Source organism: Tamandua tetradactyla, chromosome 5, assembly GCF_023851605.1.
Source record: "Tamandua tetradactyla isolate mTamTet1 chromosome 5, mTamTet1.pri, whole genome shotgun sequence".
Lineage (NCBI taxonomy): Eukaryota > Metazoa > Chordata > Mammalia > Pilosa > Myrmecophagidae > Tamandua > Tamandua tetradactyla.
Window position 1 is genome coordinate 31,357,295 of NC_135331.1, and position 25,516 is coordinate 31,382,810.

The window sequence follows — 25,516 nt, forward strand, 5'->3', positions numbered from 1 at the left end:
ATTATGGGTGGTAACATTTGATTAGATGATTTCCATGGAGATGTGTCTCCACCCACTGAAGGTGGAGTTGCTTCCTGGAACCCTTTGAAAGAGGAAACATTTTGGAGAGAGTACCTTTTGTAGAGCTAAAAGAAAGCCAGCAAACACCGCCATGTTCACCACATGCCCTTCCAGCTGAGAGAGAAACATTGAACATCATCGGCTTTCTTGAACCAAGGCATCTTTCCCCGGATGCCTTAAATTGGACATTTCTATAGACTTTTTTAATTGGGACATTTTCTCAACTTCAGAACTATAAACTAGCAATCTACTGAATTCCCCTTTTTAAAAGCCATTTCGGAAGTTTGGGGCCAAGATGGCAGCTTAGCAATGTGCGCGTTTTAGTTCGTCCTCCAAAACAACTACTAAATAACCAGAAACAGTATAGAACAGCTTCCGGAGCCAAGTGAGACACCAGACACACAGCGTACCCCAGTCTGGACCAGCTGGACTGGCTGCGAGCCTCCCCAGAATCGTGAGTTCCCCAAGCTGCGGCAGCCGGCAGTCAGCGCCCCTCCCCCACAGGTGGCTTCCCAGAGGGAAAGGAAAGACACTCTAACAGTAGCAGGAACTGAGTCCAACCAAACACCAATTGTGGCACGAATTAACAAATTCTGACTACTAAAAATAGGCCCCCAGCTCAGGTGAACCTGGTCAAGGCACAGGTCGGTCATTGGGCTAAAGGAAAAGGAGAAAGGGGAGGAAAGGTTTTTGTGGCTGTGTTTCTACGGAGGCTTGCTGCCTCTGGATTCAGTGGCAGGACTTCTTGGGCTGCAACTGTCCCAGGCAAAGGCAGAAACGGACTGCTTTCAGGGCTGTCTCCCACCTGTGCCTTCCCCAGGAGAGGGGTGAAGCCCAACTCAGGTGGAATCCCTCCATCAAGGAATTCAGACCCTAAGGGCTTGGTATTTGAGACCATTAAAACCAACCTACAACCTCTCCTCTGTCTCCACCACGCCCCCAGCAGGGAGAGTCTGCCAAAGTTAAAGGTATCGCATCATCTTATGCTGGTGGGACCTGAAGGCAGACAAGGACCACATACTGGGCAGGATAAGAAACACAGAGTCCAGAGACTTCACAGGAAAGTCTTTCAACCTGCTGGGTGTCACCCTCAGGGAAAACCAACGCAGGTGACTCTTTCCTCTTGATAGGAGGTCAGTTTGGTGTGGGAAAATCCGGATGGGGTCTATAATATCTAAGTAGACCCTCCTAAGTGTGGGGGAGGAAAGCCACCAAAAAAGCAGGGGAAGAAACAAGGAAACAAGAACTGAAAAATTCTCCTCTGTTAAACAAAACTTAAGCTAGAGGTCCAGATAAAGCTAAACTGAATGTCAAAGAACAGATAGACAACAAATTCATCCAGCAAGAAAACCCTAGGTAAAAGAAGTGAAAATAATCTCTAGAATAAACTAATTAAGGTAATTAAATGCCTAAATGGCAGCAAAAAATAATACATCACACTAGGAAAATTGAAGATATGGCCCAGTCAAAGGAAAAAACCAACAATTCAAATGACATACAGGAACTGAAACAATCAATTCAGAATATACAAACAGACATGGAAAACCTCATCAAAAACCAAATCAATGAATTCAGGGAGGATATGAAGAAGGCAAAGAATGACCAGAAAGAAGAACCTGAAAGTCTGAAAAAACAAATCACAGAACTTATGGGAACAAAAGGTAACGTAGAAGAGATGAAAAAAACAATGGAAACCTACTGTTCTAGTTTGCTAGCTGCCGGAATACAATATACCAGAAACGGAATGGCTTTTAAAAAGGGGAATTTAATCAGATGCTAGTTTACAATTCTAAGGCCGAGAAAATGTCCCAATTACAACAAGTCTACAGAAATATCCAATCAAAGTCATCCAGGGAAAGATACCTTGGTTCAAGAAGGCCGATGAAGTTCAGGGTTTCTTTCTCAACTGAGAAGGCACATGGCGAACACAGTCAGGGCTTCTCTCTCAGCTTGAAGGGCACACGGTGAATACAGCACCATCTGCTAGCTTTCTCTCCTGGCTTCTGGTTTCATGAAGCTCCCCGGGAGGCGTTTTCCTTCATCTCCAAAGGTCACTGGTTGGTGGACTCTCTGCTTCGTGGTGCTGTAGCATTCTCTGCTCACTCTAAATAATTCTCTTATTCTCCAAAACGTTTCCTCTTTTATAGGACTCCAGTAAACCAATCAAGACCCACCCAAATGGGTGGAGACATGTCATCCCCTAATCCAGTTTAACAACCACTCTTGACTAAATCACATCAACCAGGGAGATGATCTCATTACAGTTTGAAATATACAGTATTGAATAGGGATTATTCTACCTTTAAGAAACGGGATTTATATCAAAGCATGGCTTTTCTTAGGGGGCAAACTTTCTTTCAAACCAACACACCTACAATGGTAGATTTCAAGAGACAGAACAAAGGATTAGTGAACTAGAAGATGGAACATCTGAAATTCGGCAAGAAAAAGAAAATATAGGGGAAAAAATGGGTAAATATGAGCAGGGACTCAGGGAATTGAAAGACAACATGAAGCGCACGAATATACGTGTTCTGGGAATCCCGGAAGGAGAAGAGAAGGGAAAAGGAGGAGAAAAACTAATGGAGGAAATTATCACTGAAAATGTCCCAACTCTTATGAAAGACTTAAAATTACATATCCGAGAAGTGCAGCATACCCCAAAGAGAATATATCCAAGTAGACATACTCTAAGACATTTACTAATCAGAATGTCAGAGGTCAAAGAGAAAGAGAGACTCTTGAAAGCAGCAAGAGAAAAGCAATCCATCACGTACAAGGGAAGCCCAATAAGACTATGTGTAGATCTCTCGGCAGAAACCACGGAGGCAAGAAGACAGTGGGGTGATATATTTAAATTATTAAAAGAGAAAAACTGCCAACCAAGAATTCTATATCCAGCAAAATTGTCCTTCAAAAATGAGGGAGAAATTAAAATATTTTCAGGCAAAAAATCACTGAGAGAATTTGTGACCAGGAGACCAGTTCTGCAAGAAATACTAAAGGGAGTACTACAGACAGATACGAAAAGACAGAAGACAGAGGTGTGAAGACGAGTCTGGAAAAAGAAGGAAAATTAGATATGACATATAAAATACAGAAGGCAAAATGGTAGAAGAAAGTACTACCTGTACAGTAATAACACTAAATGTTAATGGATTGAACACCCCAATCAAAAGACACAGACAGGCAGAATGGATTAAAAAACAGGATCCTTCCATATACTGTCTACAGGAAACACATCTTAGACCCAAAGACAAACACAGGTTGAAAGTGAAAGGTTGGGAAAAAATATTCCACGCAAATAACAACCAGAAAAGAGCAGGAGTGGCTATACTAATATCCAACAAATTAGACTTCAAAGGTAAAACAGTTAAAAGAGACAAAGAATGATACTATCTACTAATAAAAGGAACAATTGAACAAGAAGACATAACAATCATAAATATTTATGCACTGAACCAGGATGCCCCAAAATACATGAGGCAACCACTGCAAACACTGAAAAGGGAAATAGACACATCTACCATAATAGCTGGAGACTTCAATTCCATACTCTCATCAATGGACAGAACATCTAGACAGAGGATCAATAAAGAAACAGAGAATTTGAATATTACAATAAATGAGCTAGACTTAACAGACATTTATAGGACATTACACCCCACAACAGCAGGATACACCTTTTTCTCAAGTGCTCATGGATCATTCTCAAAGATATACCATATGCTGGGTCACAAAGCAAGTCTTAATAAATTTAAAAAGATTGAAATCATACACAACACTTTCTCAGATCATAAAGGAATGAAGTTGGAAATCATTAATAGGCAGAGCAGCAGAAAATTCACAAATATGTGGAGGCTCACAACACACTCTTAAACAACCAGTGGGTCAAGGAAGAAATTACAAGAGAAATCAGTAAATATCTCGAGGCAAATGAAAATGAAAACACAACATATCAAAACTCATGGGATGCAGCAAAGGCAGTGCTAAGAGGGAAATTTATTGCCCTAAATGCCTATATCAAAAAAGAAGAAAGGGCAAAAATACAGGAATTAACTGTCTTCCTGGAAGAACTGAAGAACAGCAAACTAACCCCAAAGCAAGCAAAAGGAAAGAAATAACAAAGATTAGAACAGAAATAAATGAAATTCAGAACATGAAAACAACAGAGAAAATCAGTAAGACCAGAAGTTGGTTCTATGAGAAAATCAATAAGATTGATGGGCCCTTAGCAAGACTGACAAAAAGAAGAAGAGAGAGGATGCAAATAAATAAGATCAGAAATGGAAGAGGAGACATAACTACTGACCTCACAGAAATAAAGGAGGTAATAACAGGATACTATGAACAACTTTACGCTAATAAATACAACAATTTAGAGGAAATGGACGGGTTCCTGGAAAGACATGAACAACCAACTTTGACTCAAGAAGACATAGATGACCTCAACAAACCAATCACAAGTAAAGAAATTGAATCAGTCATTAGAAAGCTTCCCAAAAAGAAAAGTCGAAGACCAGACGGCTTCACATGTGAATTCTATCAAACATTCCAGAAAGAATTAGTACCAACCCTGCTCAAATTCTTCAAAGAAATTGAAGTGGAGGATAAGCTACCTAATTCATTCTATGAAGCCAACATCACCCTCATACCAAAACCAGGCAAAGATATTACAAAAAAAGAAAACTACAGACCAATCTCTCTAATGAATATAGATGCAAAAATCCTCAATAAAATTCTAGCAAATCGAATCCATCAACACATTAAAAGAATTATACATCATGACCAAGTAGGATTCATCCCAGGTATGCAAGCATGGTTCAACATAAGAAAATCAATTAATGTAATACACCATATCAACAAATCAAAGCAGAAAAATCACATGATTTTTTGATGCAGAGAAGGCATTTGACAAGATTCAACATCCCTTCTTATTGAAAACACTTCAAAGGATAGGAATACAAGGGAACTTCCTTAAAATGATAAAGGGAATATATGAAAAACCCACAGCTAATATCATCCTCAATGGGGAAAAACTGAAAACTTTCCCCCTAAGATCAGGAACAAGACAAGGATGTCCACTATCACCACTGTTATTCAACATTGTGTTGGAAGTTCTAGCCAGAGCAATTAGACAAGAAAAAGAAAAAGGCATCAAAATTGGAAAGGAAGAAGTAAAACTCTAACTGTTTGCAGATGATATGATACTATATGTCGAAAACCCTGAAAAATCCACAGAAAACTACTAGAGCTAATAAACGAGTACAGCAAAGTGGCAGGTTACAAGATCAACATTCAAAAATCTGTAGTGTTTCTATATACTAGTAATGAACAATCTGAGGGGGAAATCAAAAAACGAATTCCATTTACAACTGCAACTAAAAGAATAAAATACTTAGGAATAAATTTAACTAAAGAGACAAAAGACCTATACAAAGAAAACCACAAGAAACTGTTAAAAGAAATCACAGAAGACCTAAATAGATGGAAAGGCATACCATGTTCATGGATTGGAAGACTAAATATAGTTAAGATGTCAATTCTACCTAAATTGATTTACAGATTCAACGCAATACCAATCAAAATCCCAACAACTTACTTTTCAGAAATAGAAAAACCAATAAGCAAATTTATCTGGAAGGGCAGGGTGCCCGAATTGTTAAAACTATCTTAAGGGAAAAAAAACGAAGCTGGAGGTCTGACACTGCCTGACTTAAAGGCATATTATGAAGCCACAGTGGTCAAAACAGCATGGTACTGGCATAAAGATAGACATATTGACCAATGGAATCTAATAGAGTGCTCAGATATAGACCCTCTCTTCTATGGACATTTTATCTTTGATAAGGCAGTCAAGCCAACTCACCTAGGACAGAAGAGTCTCTTCAATAAATGGTGCCTAGAGAACTGGATATCCATATGCAAAAGAATGAAAGAGAATCCGTATCTCACACCCGATACAAAAGTTAACTCAAAATGGATCAAAGATCTAAACATTAGGTCTAAGACCATAAAACAAAGGAAAATGTAGGGAGATATCTTATAAATCTTATAACTGGAGGCGGTTTTATAGACCTTACACCTAAAGCAAGAGCACTGAAGAAAGAAAGAAATGGGAACTCCTCAAAATTAAACACTTTTGTGCATCAAAGAACTTCAAGAAAGTAAAAAGACAGCCTACACAATGGGAGACAATATTTGGAAATGACATATCAGATAAAGGTCTAGTATCCAGAATTTATAAAGAGATTGTTCAACTCAACAACAAAAAGACAGCCAATCCAATTACAAAATGGGAAAAAGACTTGAACAGACATCTCTCAGAAGAGGAAATACAAATGGCCAAAAGGCACATGAAGAGACGCTCAACGTCCCTGGCCATTAGAGAAATGCAAATCAAACCCACAATGAGATATCATCTCACACCAACCAGAATGGCCATTATGAACAAAACAGAAAATGAGAAGTACTGGAGAGGATGTGAAGAAAGAGGCACACTTATTCACTGTTGGTGGGAATGTCAAATGGTGCAACCGCTGTGGAAGGCAGTTTGGCGGATCCTCAAAAAGCTGAATATAGAATTGCCATATGACCCAGAAATACCACTGCTAGGTATCTACTCAGACGACCTAAGGGCAAAGACACAAACGGACACTTGCACACCAATGTTTATAGCAGCATTATTTACAATTGCAAAGAGATGGAAACAGCCAAAATGTCCATCAACAGAAGAATGGCTAAACAAACTGTGGTATATACATACGATGGAATATTATGCAGCTTTAAGACAGAATAAACTTATGAAGTATGTAACAACATGGATGGACCTTGAGAACATTATGCTGAGTGAGACTAGCCAAAAACTAAAGGACAAATACTGTTGTGGTCTCACGGATATTAACTGACATTAGTGAATAAACTTGGAATATTTCCTTGGTAACAGAGACCACCAGGAGATAGAAATAGGGTAAGATATTGGGTAATTGGAGCTGAAGGGATACAGACTGTGCAACAGCACTGGATACAAAAGCTCAGAAATGGACAGCACAATACTACCCAACTGTAATATAATTATGTTAAAACACCGAATGAAGCTGCATGTGAGAATGATAGAGGGAGGAGGGCTGGGGACATAAATGAAATCAGAAAGAAAGATAGATGTTAAAGATTGAGATGGTATAATCTAGGAATGCCTAGAGTATATAATAATAGTGAAAGGTACCATGTACAAATTTTAAAAATGTTTTTGCATGAGGAAGAACAAAGGAATGTCATTATTGCAGGGTGCTGAAAATAGATGGTAATTAATATTTTAAAATGTCACCTTATGTATGAGACTAAAGCAAAAAAATGTTTGTTACAAAATTTATATTTTGACTAGAGCATTTCCTAATATAACTTTTGTAGATAGTTTGATTGAACGTCTTAAGTATTTGGAATCTCAGGAAGGACATGAGATTTTGTTGGTTTGTCCACAGTGATGTCCCGATGAATCCCAGAGTGATTTGATGAGTGAGTGGAAAAGTATTTGCAAAGCCCCCTTCGGGGAATGGTGAGAGTGGGGAGCAATTCAACTACCCCAAGTTGAATTCTTGATATTCTCACAAGCAGTGTGGACAACCAAAGCTATAGACAGAGCCCCCAGTCTTGGGATTTGTTCATATGAAACTTAACCCCACAAAGGATAGGTCAAGTCTACTTAAAATTTAGGCCTAAGAGTCACCCCCAAGAGAGCCTCTTTTGTTGCTCAGATGTGGCCTCTCTGCAGCCAACATGATTAGCAGTCTCACCACCCTTCCCCTCTCTGCGTGGGACATGACTCCAGGGGTGTGGACCTTCCTGGCAACGTGGGACAGAGATCCTGGAATGAGCTGAGACTCAGCATCAAGGGACTGAGAAAAACCCTAGGATGAGCTGAGAATTAACATCAAGGGATTGAGAGAACCTTCTCGACCAAAGGGGGAAGAGTGAAATGAGACTAAGTGTCAATGGCTAAGAGATTTCAAACAGAGTTGAGAAGTTATCCTGGAAGTTATTCTTGCGCATTAAGTAGATATCACCTTGTTATTGAAGATGTAATGGAGAGGCTGGAGGGAACTGCCTGAAAATGTAGAGCTGTGTTCCAGTAGCCATGTTTCTTGATGATGACTGAACAATGATACAGCTTTCACAATGAAACTCTTGTGAATGTGAAAACCTTGCGTCTGATGCTACTTTTATCTACTATATCAACAGAAGAGTAGAACATATGGAACAAAAATAAATAATAGGGGGAACAAATGTTAAAATAAATTTAGTTTGAAATGCTAGTGATCAATGAAAGGGAGGTGTAAGGGGTATGGTATGTAAAATTTTTTTTTTCTGTTTTCGTTTTATTTTTCTGTTGTCTTTTTATTTCTTTTTCTGAATTGATACAAATGTTCTGGGAAATGATCATGATGAATATGCAACTATGTGATGATATTGTGGATTGCTGAGTGTATGTGTAGAACGGAATGAACATGTATTGGGAATGTTTGTATTTCTTGTAATTTTTTTTAATTAATAAAAAATTAAAAAAAAAAAACCCTGTGCCTAACCTTCATTTGTATCCAGTTTTTCAACTTTAGAGTTGTGTAATCGCTAGACAGCCCCAAATGTTTATTAATGAAGGGTCTTAGGTCAGCTCAGAACTCACCTGAAATCTAGTTATCTTAATGACCTAACCAAAGTGGGCCCACCTGATACGCACAGAAGCTTAGACTTCAACCTACAAGTCACCTATACCTCATTCCACCATTTTCTTTCATACATTCTGTGATTAAATGTAATCAATCTGCACATGCTCAATAATCAAATCACTTCTAATTACATCATGTGGGGCCACTGTGCTCATTATCCTAAACCCTGCCCATCTTTTCTTTAATAAAACTACCTGAATTACTGTAATTCAGAGAGACAGATTTTGGGGTGCTAGGCCATCTGCTCTCCTTTTACGCACCTAGTAATAAATTCTTTCTTTCTTTGAAAATAAAAAAGAAAAGATTCAGTGGTAGAATTCTCACGTGCTATGTGGGAGACCTGGGTTACATCCCGCCTACCCCACACCCCCCACAAAAAAAAGAACAAAAGGCATGGGCTTGGACTTAGAAGACCTGAGCCCTGAATTTGCCAAGAATAGTATGATGTGATGTAGATCAAAGGAATAAAAAGTTAATTTCTGTTGACATATCATCCCACTTTTGTTTTTAATTTTACCACAACACAACACTTTCAGATCTTGTTTATCTGTTATGAAAACCTCTGCCTTTTAATTGACTGTTTAATCCATTTATAGTTAATGTAATTATTTAACTGATTGGATTTAAATTTAAAAACGTGCTATTTTTTTTTCTATTTTTCTTGTTTTTCCCCATTACTCTTTTCTTGCCTTCTTTTGGGCTAATAAAATATATTTTAGCATTTTTTTATGTCCTCTATTGCATTTTTTAAAGCACTATACCTCTTTTTAAAAATAAGTAAGTGATTGTTCTAGTCTGAATCTGGTGTGGACCCCAGAAAAGCCATGTCCTTTAATTCTCATTCAATATTGCTGGGTGAAAGCATTTTGATTGTTTCCATGAAGATATGACCTACCCATTTATGGGTGGTAATTTTTGATTAGATGATTTCCACTGAGATGTGTCTCCGCCTGCTCAAGATGGGGTTACTTATGGGAACCCTTTAAGGGGGAACCATTTTTGGAAAAATCTACAGAGTCAAGAGGGCCTTTGCAGTCCGAGACCTTTGGAGATAAAGATAGAAAATGCCCCCACAGGAGCTTCATGAAACAAGAAGCCTAGAGAGAAAACTAGCAGACATCACTATGTTTGCCATGTGCCTTTCCAATTGAGAAAGAAACCCCAACTTCATCAGCCTTTCTTGAGTGAAGGTAACCTCTTGTTAGTGATTTAATTTGGACATTTTCATAGCCTTGCCTTAATTTGGACATTTTCATGGCCTTAGAACTATAAACTTGAAGCTTAATAAATTCCTTTTAAAAAGCTGAAAAAAAAAAAAAAAGAATAATATGACAGTGGACCACAGCACTTCATTTCTCCTGTCCTTAGTGTTTCTCTTTAAATGGGATCTGGACTATTACTCTCTAAGGACTCTTCAAGTACTGACATTCTCCTCTAGTGAGAAGTTGGTAAAATTATGTCCTTCACTATACTCTTCAAGCACTAATAACCCTCCTAATAATCCAAGTAAGGGGATGGTTTCTCAGGATGGTAGTCCTGAACTACTCACCTGCAATGACTTGACGGCCTCTACCTTTCCCATCTTTGGCACCCTCAATGATACCTGGAAGATCCAAAAGCTGGAAGAGTAACACAGGGGGAAGGAGAAAAAGGAAAAACTGTTATAAATCTGAACAGATCATACAGAATGATTTATTTCTCTTTAAGTGTTCAAAATTCAGAAGCTTAAAATCCAATCTTATCAGAAAGTATGTGAATATTGTCTTACTAAGCATCTAATAAACGTCAGCTAAAGAGCTTTTATATACTGTAAAAATGCCTAACACAAAGTCTCCTGAGGAAGGTGAGAAAGACAATGGAACTATTAAACCTTACCATCAGGGAATCTCCTGAGACTGTGTCAAACTTTAGGGACACCCAAATCAATAGGTTATGCCCTCGATCATGAGGCTTACCCTTGTGACGCTCACGTAGGTAACATAAAATCTTAGACTACCTATAGGCATGCCTAAGAGTTACTTCTGGAGGACCTCTGTAGTTGCTCAGGTATGGCCTCAGTCTCTCTAAGCCCAACTCTGCAAGTGAAATCATTGCCCTCCCCGCTATGTGGGACATAACATTCAGTGAAAGTCTCCCTAGCAACAAGGGAGAGGACGCCCAGGGATGAATCCAGAATGGGCACCATGGGATCAACAATTCCATCCTGACCAAATGGGGGAAACGAAGTGAAATTAATAAAGCATCAGTGGCAGAGAGAGTTCAAACACGCAAGCTTCAGGTAGACCTTGCTACTTATCATAACCTGCCAACCCCCAACCAGGACCATTCCAACCAATCCTAAAGAACACCTAGGGCAATTTATAAGATTCCACAAGGGTTCCAGGCACTAGAGTAACTTGCCAGAAACCTGACAACCTCCAGATGGGTCCCTGGTCCACATAAATCCTGAAACCCAGCCCAGCCTCTCCAGAACATCAGATAGTTTCATCTCACTACCCCTTATTAGTGACAGACCCTTCCAATATAAAAAATTTAGAATTGCCATAGCCCAAACAATCCCAATGAGAAGTACGGAAAGATCAAAGGTGATGGTGGAATTATACATAGAAGATAGGACTTAACAAATGAATATGAATGCTGAATCATTAAACTGCTATCTCTTTTAGTCTCCAGTATTTCAGAGCAGCTAGAAGAACCTAAAATTGTGAAATTATAATCCATGTCAAAGTCTGAAATATGTTCTACAACTAATTGTGGTGCTGTTTTTGGAAATTTATAGCTTTTTGTATATATGCTATTGTTCACCAAAAAAGAAGGAAAAAGAGGTCAATTGTGATGATAAAAAAGCATTTAAGCCCTCTAGCCTCCTATATTCTGGAGCAGCTAGAAGGAAAAATATGAGAGGATCGTATGGTAGCCCATGACAAACTCTGGGATCTGTCCTGTAACCACTTGTTGAAGAGTGCTTTCAAAACTATTCTTTTTTATTTCTTTGCTTTGTATATATGTTATACTATACAATAAGAAAAGTTTAAAAAAAAAAAAAAGGTGATGGGGAACTGGATTTTTGCACAATGTCAGGGTATCACCCTGCAGTCTACTTGCAAAGGGAAACACGTAATTATATATTGGCAAGATCTGGCTGTTGCCCTCTTACCCAGGAGTCAAGTTCAGCATCACTCATAGTTAGAATGCTGTGTTCCAGGCCTCCCGATGGATGTCATAGGAAGCATACAGCTTCTCTTTTTTTTCTCATGGGCAGGCACCAGGAACTGAACCCGGGTCTCTGGCATGGCAGGCAAGAACTCTGCCTGCTAAGCCACCGTGGCCCACCCACAGCTTCACTGCTCTTGCCAGTGAGGATGAATCTGCTCTAGCCAAGCCTTTAGCTCAAGTCCGGTTTAGTGAAGATACAGAGAACAGATAGACAAATTAAGTGATACTACAAGGAAACAATCAGCTAGACAAATACAGAATGTGGAACATTTCTTAAGATAAAAGATCGGGTCTCTTCAACAAAGTCAATGTCATGAGGGAAAAACTAAGACAAGATTGAGGGGCTTGATCTAGACTAAAAAGACCTTAGAGACCCGACAATCAAATGCAATGTGTGGTCTTTGGTCAGCTCCCAGTTTAAACACACAACTATAAAAGACATTTTTGGAACAAATGGGGATTGAATATGTACTGATTATTAGATGATATTAGGGAACTGGCACTGATTTGGTTAATCATAGTAATGTACTGTGGAAAAATAGCCTTATTTTTAGGCAATGCATTCTGAGGTATAACTGCCATGATGTCTGCAACTTACTTTCAAATGATTCAGCAAACACAGAAAATACAGATGAAGCAAATGTGTTAAATCTGGAGGGACATTTTTGGATGTTCATTTTCCTATTTTTTCCAGTATATTTCAAATGTATCTTCAAAAAACATAAAATATTTGTGTATTTGAAAAAAAAAGAAATGCCTAACAACCCTGTGAAATAAGAATATTAGCCGACTAAGAAATGATGATCATACATCTATGTGATGATACTAAGAATTACTGAGTGCATGTGTAGAATGGAATGATTTCTAAATGTTGTGTTAATTTCTTTTCTTTTTTTTGATTAATAAAAAAAAAATACAACAAAGAATATTAGCCGAGGTTCATAGAAGTTAAAATGACTCTGTCACAATCCTAGAAAATCAAAGTCAGAGCCCTAGAAAATCAAAGCTAAAGCTAAGATTACACCCCAAGGTTTTTTTCTTGTTTGGTTTTGCCAAATCCATTATTCTACTTAATATCTTTCAATGTTCCCCTAATTTTCAAAGAGTTGAACCTTCACACAAATTACTTATGGTAGATAACATCTAGGTATGACATTCACATATGATACTGAGGCCTCTGAAAATCCTCCAGTTCATAAATTCTTTTATAGCCATTCTTGACCAGGACAGCATATCAGAAACACCTAGCAAACCTTTAAAAATACTTGTTCTCCAACCCTGTGGATTCTGATTGGGAAAGGCCAAAATACAGGGTTCATATATCAATCTGTACTTCAAAAGCCTCCACCAGTGATACCAATGTGTATCCCCCAACTGAGAATGACACAATTGCCAAAAAAATGCAGTAAAGTAAAACTTCACAGAAGCTACTGTGTACCGAATGAGAAAGAACATCAATACCAACCCACAGCACATGTGATTTGAATTCATCTCAGCAAAATTACAAAGTATAAGTCATCCCTCAAGAGTCAAAGAGGTCTACAACTCAACAACAAAAAGACACATAACCCAATTTAAAAAATGGACAAAAGACATGGATAGACACTTATCTAAAGAAGAAAAACAAATGGCTCAAAAGCATATGAGGGCCACAGTGGCTCAGCAGGCAAGAATGCTCGCCTGCCATGCCAGAGGACCCGGGTTCGATCCCCAGTGCCTGCCCATGTGAAAAAAAAAAAAGTATATGAAAAGGGTGGGCCATGGTGATTCAGCAGGCAGCATTCTTGCCTGCCATGCCAGAGACCCAGGTTCGATTTCCGGTGCCTGCCTATGCAAAAAAAAAAAAAAAGCATATGAAAAGATGCTCAACTTCACTAGCTATTAGAGAAATGTAAATTAAAACCATGCGAGGGGCAGGCCACGGTGGCTCGCAGGCAGAGTTCTCACCTGTCATGCGGGAGACCCAGGTTCAATTCCTGGTGCCCGCCCATGCAAAAAACAAACAAGCAAAAAACAAACAAGCAAAAAACACGTGAGATACCATCTCATGCCTAATAGAATGGCCATTGTTTAAAAAACAAAAACCCCAAAACTACAAGTGCTGGAGAGGATGTGGAGAAACAGGTACACTTATTCCTGTGTGTGGGTATGTTGAATGGTGTAACCACTCTAGAAGGCAGTGTGGCAGTTCCTCAGGAAGTTAAAAGTATAGAACTGCCATATGATCCAGCAATCCAAATACCAGAGATATACTCAGAAGAACTGAAAGTAGGGAAACGACCAGACATTTCACAATGATGTTTCTAATGGCATTATTTACAATTGTCAATAGATGGAAATAGTTCAAATGTCCATCAACTGAGGAGTGGATAAACTGTGGTATATGCATACGATGGAATATTATGCAGCTGTAAGATGGAATAAAGTCATGATGCATAGAACAACATGGAAAAACCCTGAGGACATCATGCTGAGTGAAATCAGCCAGAAACAAATGGCCAAATACTGAATGGTTTCACTAATATGAATAATTAAAATAATGAGCAAACTGAGGTTTAAATTTGAAAACAAAGTTTGTCAGGAGGGAGAAAGAGGGTAGAGACTGGGCATTTGATGCTTAAGAGAGTACAGATGTTTAACAAAATAGATTGTAAAGGTTCAGAAATTTAGAGCACAATACTGTGTGATGGTAGCACAATATTTTAAGTATAATGAACAAAGCAGAGTGTGAATATGGTTGAAAGAAGGCGGCCAGGGGAATGCATGGCACTAGAAGGAAATCTAAAGGATAAAAACTGGGGTATATTAGTGAAACCTAAACGGACAATGATGGTGGATAACTGCACAAATAGAAAAAATTTTTTACACAAATGAGAACTAATGTATGTCACTATTACAAGGTAAATGCAAATTAGGTACTATAGTAAAAGTAATACTGTAATATCCTTTCATTAATTGTAATAAAGGCAATATACCAAAGCTAAATGTCAATAAGAGGGGGATGGATATAAGGGAGGGGCAAGGGATGTTTCATTTTTTTTTTCTTCTTTCATTTTGGAGGAAATGGAAACTTTCTCATATAGATTGCGGTGGTGAATCCACAACTATGTGATTATACCAGGAGACATTGAGTGTATGGTGTATGAATAAAACTGCTTAAAAATATATACAAAACTACAAGTGCTGGAGAAGTTGTGGAGAAGGAGGTTTATCTGTCCATTACTGGTAGGAAAGTAGAACTGTGCAGCCTCACTGGAGGGCAATGTGGTGGTCCTGCAGGAAGCTAAGTATAGGACTGTTATAAGATTCCACAATCCCGTTACTAGGTATATACTCGGAAGAACTGAAAGGAGGGACATGAATAAATATTTGCACATCTATGTTTATAGTGGCATTATTCACAATTGTCAATGGATGGAAGCAGCAGAAGGGTCTATCAACTGAGACTGGAAGGGCAAATTGTGCTATAAACAGACGATGGGATATCATGCAGCTGTAGAAAGGAATGAAGTGGTGAGGTATGTAACAAGGTGAACAAACCTTGAGGAATTATGCTGAGCAAAATAAGCCAGAAACAAAAAGATATATACTGTACAATCTCATTAAAACTAACTATAATGAGCAAACCCTGAGAATTAAATTCAAGAGCACAGGTTGTCAGGAGATAGAAAGTGGGCAGAGATTAGGCAATCAATGAGTACAGAATTTTTAATAAATTTCATTGTAAGGGTTCAGAAATGAATAGCACCATACTATGTGATGTTAGGACAATACTACAAATGTAATTAAAGCAGAGTGTGAATATGGTTGAAAGAGAAAGGCTAGGGTCGTGTATGTACCAAAAGGAAAGCACGAGGGTAAAAAACTAGGACTGTTTAATTTAGTGAAACCCAGAGTGAACAATGATGGTAATTAATTACATAAATATAAGAGAGTTCTCACATGAATTAGAACAAATGCACATCACTACTACAAGGTGTTAAAAATAGGGTGTTCATAAGTACCTGGAACCTTGAATAAGGAATGAGATTTTGTAGGTTTGTCCAGAGTGATGCCCTGATAAATTCCCAGAGTGCTTTGAACAGTGAATAAAAAAGTATTTGCAAAGTCCCCTTGGGAAATGACGAGAAAGAGGGAAAATTCAACTTCCCCATGTGGAGAATTCCTGATATTCTCACAAGCAGTGGGGATAAAGCAATAGGCCAAGCCCTCAATCTTGGGGTTTGTCCATTAGAAACTTATCCCCACAAAGGATAGGCTAAGTCTACTTAATATTAGGCCTGAGAGTCACCCCAAGAGAACATCTTCTGTTGCTCAGATGTGGCCTCTCTCTCCAGCTAACACAACAAGCAAACTCACTGCCCTCCCCCTGTCTGTGTGGGACTTGACTCCCAGGGGTGTGGACCTTCCTGGCAATGTGGGACAGAAATCCTAGAATGAGCTGGGACTCAGCATAAAGGGAGTGAGGAAACCTTCTCTCGACCGAAAGGGGGAAGAGAGAAATGAGACAAAATAAAGTGTCAATGGCTCAGAGATTCCAAACAGAGTCAAGAGGTTATCCTGGAGGTTATTCTTATGCATTAAATAGATATCACCTGGTTAGTCAAAATGTAATGGAGAGGCTGGAGGGAACTGCCTGAAAATGCAGAGCTGTGTTCCAGTAGCCATGTTTCTTGAGGATGATTGAATAATGATATAGCTTTCATATGTGACTGTGATTGTGAAAACCTTGTGTCTGATGCTCCTTTTATCTATCTTATCAACAGACGAGTAGAACATAAGAAATAAAAATAAATAAATAATAGGAGGAACAAATGTTAAAATAAGTTTAGTAGATTCAAATGCAAGTGCTCAATGAAAGGGAGAGGTAAGGGGTATGGAATGTATGATTTTTTTTTCTGTTGTCTTTTTCTTTTTCTGAATTGATGCAAATGTTCTAAGAAATGATCATGATGAGGAATTATACAACTATGTGATGAAAAAAAAAAGTATTTGCAAAGTCCCCTTGGGGAACGACAAGAAAGAGGGAAAATTCAACTTCCCCATGTGGAGAATTCCTGATATTCTCACAAGCAGTGCGGATAAGCAATAGGCCAAGCCCTCAATCTTGGGGTTTGTCCATTAGAAACTTATCCCCACAAAGGATAGGCTAAGCCTACTTAAAATAAGGCTTAAGAGTCACCCCCAAGAGAAGGTCTTTTGTTGCTCAAATGGGGCTCTCTCTCTCAGTCAACACGACAAGCAAACTCACTGCCCTCCCCCTTTCTATGTGGAACACAACTCCCAGGGGTGTAAACCTTCCTGGCAATGTGGGACAGAAATCCTAGAATGAGCTGGGATTCAGCACCAAAGGAGTGAGAAAACCTCCTCAACCGAAAGGGGGAAGAGAGAAATGAGACAAAATAAAATGTCAATGGCTGAGAGATTTCAAAAAGAGTCAAACGGTTATCCTGGAGGTTATTCTTATGCATCATACTGATATCACCTTTCTAGTTAAGGTATATTGGAGAGGCTGGAGGGATGTGCTGAAAATGTAGAGCTGTGTTCCAGTAATTATGTTTCTTGAAGATGATTGTATAATGATATTGCTTTCATAATGTGACTGTGTGATTGTGAAAACCTTGTGTCTGATGCAACTTTTATCTACAGTATGGACAGATGAGTAAAACATATGGATTAAAAATAAATAAATAATAGGGGGAACAAATGTTAAAATAAATTTAGTTAACTGAAATGCGAATGATCAATGAAAAGGAGTGCTAAGGGGTATAGAAAAAAAATAGGGGAAACAAAGGCTAAAATATATTGGGTAGATGGAAATACTAGCAATCGGTGAGAGGGAGGGGTAAGGGGTGTGGTATATATGAGCTTTTTCTTTTTATTTCTTTTTCTGAATTGATGTTGATACCTTGATTTTGGACTTCTAGCCGCCAGAACTGTGAGAGAATAAATTTAACTTGTTTTAAACAAGTTTGTGGTAATTTATAATGGCAGCTCTAGGAAACATATACATCTTCTATTCCAAGTTCATTGAGAATTTTTATGATGAATGGGGTGTTGAATTTTGCCCATGCGCTTCTTCTGCTTCTAATGAGATTATGTGTCTTTTCATGTCTCTGTTGGCAAGGTGTATTATATTAATTGATTTGCAAATTTTTAACAAAAAATTAATTGATTTCCAAAGTTGAATGCAAATCAATTTTGCATTCATGGGGTGGATCTCACTTGTGCATGATGTATAATCTTTTTTATATATTGCCAGATTTGGTTTTCTGGTATTATGTTGATTGTTGCATTTATATTCATGGAGAAAAAAAAAGCTGGACAAAGGACTTGAATAGACATTTCTCCAAAGAAGATATACAAATGACCAATAAGTCCATGAAAAGATGCTCAATATTATTAGCCATTAGGAAAATGCAAATCAAAACCATAATGAGCTACCACTTCATACTCACTAAGATGGTTATTATTAAAAGTAATGGAGGGCGGTACAATGGTGGCTCAGTGACAGAATTCTTGCCTGCCATGTCAGAGACCTGGGTTTGATCCCTGGTGCCTACTCATGCAAAAAAATAAATAATTAATTAATTTTTAAAAAGTAATGGAACAGTACTTTAGTAAGTGTAGGCAAGGAGGCAGAGAAACATGAACCTTATACATTGTTGGTGGGAATGTAAAATGGTGCAGCCAATATAGAAAACAGTTTGGTGGTTCCTCAAAAAGTTAGGCACAGAATTACCATATAATCTGAGACTGTTATATACCCCAGAGAATATCTTAGGTATACACCCAAGGGAATTGAAAATAAAGACTCAAACAGATATTTGTACACCAATGTACAGAGCAGCATTATTCACAATAGCCAGAAGGTAGAAGTAACCCAAGTACCCATCAATAGATGCACGGATAAACAAAATATGGTATATCCATAAAATGGAATATTATTTAGCCAAAAAGAAATGAAATTCTGATACATGCTACAACATGGATGAACCTGGAAGACACCATGTTGAGTCAAAAAAGCAAAACACAAAAGAAAAAATAGTGTTATGATTTCACTTAGATAAAATTCTTAGAATAAGTAAATACATAGCAACAGAAGGTTGACAGGTTACCAGGAGCTGGAGAGGAAGGGGGAATTGGGGAGTACTGCTTAATGGGTTCAGAGTTTCTGTTTGAGGAAATGAGAAAGTACAGTGGTTGATTCCAGGACTGGGGAAGGGAAAATATAAGGTTAGCATGAAACAACTTATGACACCAGAAAGTAAAATCAAAACAAAACAAAACAAAGAAAGTACTCACAAAAAGATGGGGATTATGGAAAGAATATAAAAGCCAATATGGAAAAACAAAAACAAAAACAAAACCGCCAACCCGAAGGAGATTTAAATGGCTAAAGCTAGGATAATTTGAGTAATAAAATGATGGTAGTACTGGATTATAACGTGTAGAATAAAATAAATATCCATGAGTCTATGCTGATATAAATTGTTGAATAAACAAATAAATGGGGGAAAAGGGGAAGATCTTCTTTATAGCAGAAGCTCAATTAATAAATGTAGTAGGAAAGAGAGGAATAGAGAATCATCATTAACAACCACAGCAACAACTGTCGTAGACGACATCCACAGATGGAAGCTAAAGAGGGGGCAAAAGTTTAAGGAGAAACAGGGTTTGCACTGTCTCAAAATATATCCCCCATGATATTTATTAACTACAAAAAGAAAGCTAACTTTACAGTGGAGAAACCCACCCCACTGCCTGTCTCCCACCTAAGCTCATACCAAGCTGTTCACCATTACTGCAGCCTGAAATGCCCTTTCCTCTTCCTTTCCTGCCTAGTGAAATTCTAATCAAATTTCAGGGCCTACTTTATACATGAAGTCTACTTTATACATGAAGCCTTCTTTGGCGGTCTCAACAGACTTTTCCTTCCTATTTCCTGGAGAAAAATTAGTTTCTTCATTCTCTGTGCTTTTACAGGCACAGTCCCACTGAAGTATCATATTTATGTACTGCTCTATCTTCCCTACTAAACAGTAAGGAGCTAGTAGATCAAAGGTAAGGTCTGGCATACCTTGGGCTCCCAATAAGGGCTTCTTGATTTCTTCCCTTCCCTGGCCCGCAGGCCTGACTCACCTGGATCTTGGCACCTTTGTATCTGATGACGCCTGGCACAGTGGTCAGAGTTGTGAATTCATAGGCTGCTACCTCGGAGTACACTCCTGCCAAGTTACTGAGCAGTGTCGACTTTCCCACAGATGGAAAACCCACAAACCCAATTCGAGCATCACCTGTCTTGGCCACATCAAAACCTAAAGCATCAATAAATATCAAAAAGAAGGGCAGAGTTATCCCTAGGAGCACTGAGAACAATGAGGCTCATGTAATTCACGATTTGGCTGCTCATCTCTCTAGGCCCTATTTATCAAATCTTTGACCTTATACTATGGACCTCTAGGGCATAACTTAAGCACACAAAATCCCCCAAGCAGCTATCTACCACAGTCAATGCAGCATTTGATATAAAAACCTTATTCCTCTTCTAAACTATTAGAAGTCTTTCCAGTACCCGTAATTTTTTTCTTACTTTGGTTTTTTTTTAAGTTGAACTTTTGCAGCAATTGTTTTTAATTGTACTTTACAAAAACATTAGGACATAACAGATGTGAAATTAAACAAAGAAAACAGAAGCAAGGGGCAACTACAAACTGGTCCTTCAACACAGATTGAGCAATGCTGGTCTAGTCTAGTGGACCAGGCAGAATTGATGTCCTGCCTGGGTCTCTATCTGTGGCAGCTGCTGGAAGTCAGGGAGACTGTTCTGCTAAAATATTTGGATGCCCTACTAGATACATGTGAAAATGTAAAACGATACTGGGTGATTTGAACTCAGAAAAGCGAAAGCCTCTCCTTGGGGTGTGGAGAGGGAATTACCCATGTCATCTCCTAGGAAGTGGATGCACAGGTTCTGGTTCTGCTTAACACTATAACCTGACATAACATCATAAGATTCAAAGTTCTAACATGAGGAATGGTGACGCTTCTCTGTCACTAGCAAGGCTATATAGTGTGGACGAAAGGACAGTTAATTATGAATCAGGTGATGTGGAATCTGGTTTGCATTTAAACAACTCAGTTTGCCATTATGGACCCTGAGTAACTATAATGCTGAGAATTAATTGGATCAATATATCCCTAACTGGTGTCCCACAACAACGCTCTGAGAAATGTTAGGGATGCCAGAAAAACACACATGCCCCCCACAAATTAATCTGTGGTTAAAAAAAAAATGGAAAATGCATTCTTACATCCCTCTTCCTTTAATTTCTTAGTTTCTCAGTGTACATTTATACCCAAATGCTATGATAAACCCTAGACTACAGAAATGACACTGTTATATCCCTAATGTACTTGAAGAATATTTTATTTTCATAAGATACATCTTAATTGCTGTCAAACAGCACAATCTGAGTATGTTTGGTACACACTGAGTGAGCAAGATTTCTAACTTCCTTCGAGAGCAAAATGTTTCAACATTCTGGAAATCTCAGTTTGAAGAGGATTAACGGGAGGAGAGATGTCCCTTGCTTGCAAGACCCAGGTGGTCTCTAGAAAGATTCAGACTACTGCTGCTTGGAATTTCTGAATAGCAGAAACTGCAGTATTATGCTATGTGAAGAAGGAACTTTAGAGGATGTGCTCCACCCATTAAGGCCCAAATAGTATAAAATACTTGATATAAAATGTAGGTATCTTTTTTGTCTTACAAATCATGAGAATTATGTAACTGATTAAGCTTTCTTGTTTCAGTAGCTGCAAACAAGTTCAGAGTCAAATTTATGACCCTTCTTTAACAAGTGTATTGACCTAAAGGGAGTTCTTTTGATCCTAACCTTACCCCTCTCAGCTTCAACTTATTCTTCTTACCCTCATTCTCCCTTTGCATCAATTCCTCTACTTATTTTTTTTTATTTTGTTGCATTTTTTTTACATAAGCAATTTAAACAAATTATGGATCAGTGCACAATATAAATTAACAGAAATTCACTTCATTTGGACAATACTCACTTGCCTTTAAAATCATTAGAAAGAAAAAAAACACAACTCAAGAATCTGAGCTTAGGGGCGGGCCGCGGTGGCTCAGCGGGCAAGAGTGCTTGCCTGCCATGCCGGAGGACCCCGGTTCGATTCCCGGCCCCAGCCCATGTAAAAAACAAACAAACAAACAAAATATAATAAAATAAGAAAATGTTTAAAGATGTTTCCCTTTCTTCCTCCCTTCCTTCCTTCCTTCTCTGTCTTTCTAAAAAAAAAAAAAAAAGAATCTGAGCTTAGCTGAGTATCTGGGGGTTAGATAGGGTCTGTTGGAATTCTCTGAACGGATTCTGCAATATTTCTGCAACTATACTGTAAAGTTTGAAATTATTTCAAAATAAAAAGTAAAAAAAAAATCTGAGCTTAAAAAATACAAATCTATTTTGATAAAAATTTTTAAATCATTTTTAAGTCACTGAAACCATGCCTGCATTAATTTGATAGAAATTACACCAAAAAATAAAAGTTGAAGATAAGACCAAAAGAAAAGAGGTTTATTTTGTCCAGAACCTAAATTTTCTGTAGCATATAACCTAACTCAATCTGTCTGGATAGATCATTTAAACAACCCAAATAACAGGGAGTCCAGAGTGCGAATGAGGGCTTATAATTCTATATAGCTTAATGTGATGCCCAGATAAATCCCAGAGTATGCTGAGTAGATAATTAAAAAGGATTGGCACGGGGTGCAAGGGTAGCTCAGTGGCAGAATTTTCGCCTGCCACAAGAGAGACCCAGGTTCGATTCCTGGTCCGTGCACTTCCCAAAAACAAACAAGCAAAAGTAAACAAAAATGCAACAAAATGGTGCTGCAATAACAGGATACTCATATGGAAAAATAATGAAATGTGACCCAAAATGCAACATACAAAAAAATATATATATTGGCAAAGTCCCTCAAAGAACTAGAGAAAAAATACAGAACTATTAAACTTCACCCCCGGGAAACCTCTGATACTGTCTCACACATTAGGGACTCCCAAATCAATAGGCCAAGCCCTTGATCTTGAGGCTTGCTCCTGTAAAGCCTACTTGTGTAGTGGAGAAGCTAAGCCTACGTATGGTTATGCCTAAGAGTTCTTCCAGAGGACCTCTTTTGTTGTTCAGAAGTGGCCTCTCTCTCTCTAAGCTCAACTCTGTAAGTGATATCATTACCTTCCCCTCTATGTGGGATATGACATCAAGGGGTGAAAGTCTCCCTGGAACCATGGGATCAACAATGTCTTCCTGACCAAAAGGGGGGAAAGAATTGTAACAAATAAGATATCAGTGACTGAGAGAGATCAAATAGAATCGAGAGGATACTCTGGAGGCTAGTCTTACACAAGCTTTAGCTAGATATTGCTATTTATCATAGTTTGCCAAACCTCAACCAAAACCATTCCTGCCAACCCTAAAGAACACCTAGGGCTTTATCTGAGATTTTACAAAGGTTCCATGCACTATGATTACCTTCCAGAAACCTACAACCACCAGATGGGTTCCTGGGCCAGATAAATCCTGAAACCCAGAGGGGCCAGCCTCTCCAGAACATTAACTAATTTCATCCCCCCCATCCCACATTATAGACAACGCCTTCCAACGTGAAAAAGTTAGAATGGGCACAGCCCAAATAGCCTAAAGAATGTGAGAAAAATCAAAGGAGGAAGTGAGTTAGAGAAGACAGGATTTAACAAATGAATATTACTGCTGAATCATTATATTGATATTTCATTTAGTCTCCAGTGCCTTAGAGAAGCTAGAAAGAAAAACCTAAAATTGTGGAATTTTAACCCATATCAAATTCTGAAATCTGTTCTACAACCAATTGCTGCAGTATGCTTTGAAACTTACGGCTTTTTTGTACATATGTTATTTTTTCTAATTAAAAAAAAAAGTTGAAGAAAAACACAAACCTTCTCCCGGTCCACCACCACCACCACCTTTTGGAGTAATGAGTTCTCGGCGAAGCTTAGCAAGGCGCGCTTTAAGCAATCCTAAGTGGTGTGCTGTGGCTTTGTTCTTCTGAGTTCGAGCCATCTGTAAGGGAAAAATTATAACTGTAAATCAGAGGTAGTTTCCACAGGGCAAAAAATAAATCCAGAACAAATGCTCCCTCAGCTCTGAGAGTATGTTTATTTCTAGACCCTACCAATGTCAGTAAGGACATTTTGCTCAGACTTAAAGACAGTAGAAATTAATTATCTCCATCATCCAAATCATCCTCTCATTACAGAGCAAACAATGGAGGCCTAAACAGGAGGTCATTCCAATTAGCGCCCTCATACTAGACTAAAACCCATCTGCTGATTCTTTTGCTACTGGTTGCATTTCAGATGCCCCATTTGATACAGGGTCATCATTTTCCTACCTTTAAAGAGCCCTGAGGCCCTAAGGCAATAAAATCACACAATAATCCAAGGGGAAACAACTGCTATCACACCGTGGTCAATTTACTTCCAGACCCCATTCCTGAGAGCAATACTCTGGGGAAGGGATGCTCAGGAAAGATCCTGAAGTATGTGACTTGGTCAGGGCTAGAGGAGAGGACTGGACTCAACGTTAATTAGAGGAGGAAGAAAAGTTTGAGAGGAACAATTTTGGGACAGGAAACTGACACTGGAAAGGGGAACGGATTAAGTGCCCAAGTTGCAAGGATGCAGAATGTGACCCGAATTGAAGGAGAACACGGACCCGGGCAGAGTGGAGGCGGGGAAGGGAAGGCCGGGGTAAGGCGAGCCGAGGTACGTGGGCCGTGGCTGAGGAAAGTCAGGGTACGGGCAAAGGTGAGTTGAGGGCTGAGGGGAATCAGGGGACAGAGCTCTGGGCTGAGGGGAGTCGGAGGAGGGGGCCGGATCCAGACGCGGCCGAGGGGAAGACAGGAACGACGACGCCGAAAAAGACGGGGAATGAAGCGCCGGCTGCGCCCATTACCTCAGCTTCAATCTCCGCAATCTTGGCTAAAGTGCTGCTCATGGTGGCGAGTCACGGGCGGGTGGGAGCGAAGTAGCGAAGTAGCCTCCCCTCTGCCTGTCCTTACCACACACGCCAGCGGACCCGCCACCACAGTCACCCGGAGCCGCGACAGTACGCAGGCGCAGTACTTACCAATTCTCGCGAGAGGCTCACGCGCGCGGCTCACCGCGAGAAGCACAGCGTGGAGCCTTCTCCTCCAGCTCAGGCGACTCCTCCCCGTTCTGCGAGCCTGAGCGGTGTCATAGAGCCCGCGGGAGCCGGGGCCAGAGAGGCAACCCTCGCCCTGGCCTCCCCGAGCGCGCCGAGGGTCGCGCGCAGCTCGGCCCAGCCCCATCGGACCTGCGCCCCACGTCCAGCTCTGCGGCCGGTTTCTCGGCTCTGCGGCCCTCGGACCCTCTGTGTGGGTTAAAATCGCGCTTGTGGTCCGCCCTCCACCCCCAGGCGATCGTCTCGCCAACACC

General features: G+C 39.3%; 1 protein-coding gene across 2 annotated transcripts in view; it reads right to left on the reverse strand.

The window, feature by feature from the left end:
* Positions 1–25,296, reverse strand: part of DRG1 (developmentally regulated GTP binding protein 1) — a 42,349-nt gene extending 17,053 nt beyond the window's left edge. Inside the window, exons 1-4 of one of the 2 annotated variants that reach the window (XM_077160507.1) lie at positions 25,188–25,296; positions 23,996–24,119; positions 20,142–20,317; positions 10,333–10,402 (exon numbers count right to left, since the gene is read on the reverse strand). In XM_077160507.1, coding sequence (XP_077016622.1) covers positions 10,333–10,402; positions 20,142–20,317; positions 23,996–24,119 — 370 coding nt within the window. In that variant the 5' untranslated portion in view covers positions 25,188–25,296. The other variant, XM_077160506.1, reaches the window with a different exon arrangement.
* Positions 25,297–25,516: the final 220 nt, after the last annotated feature.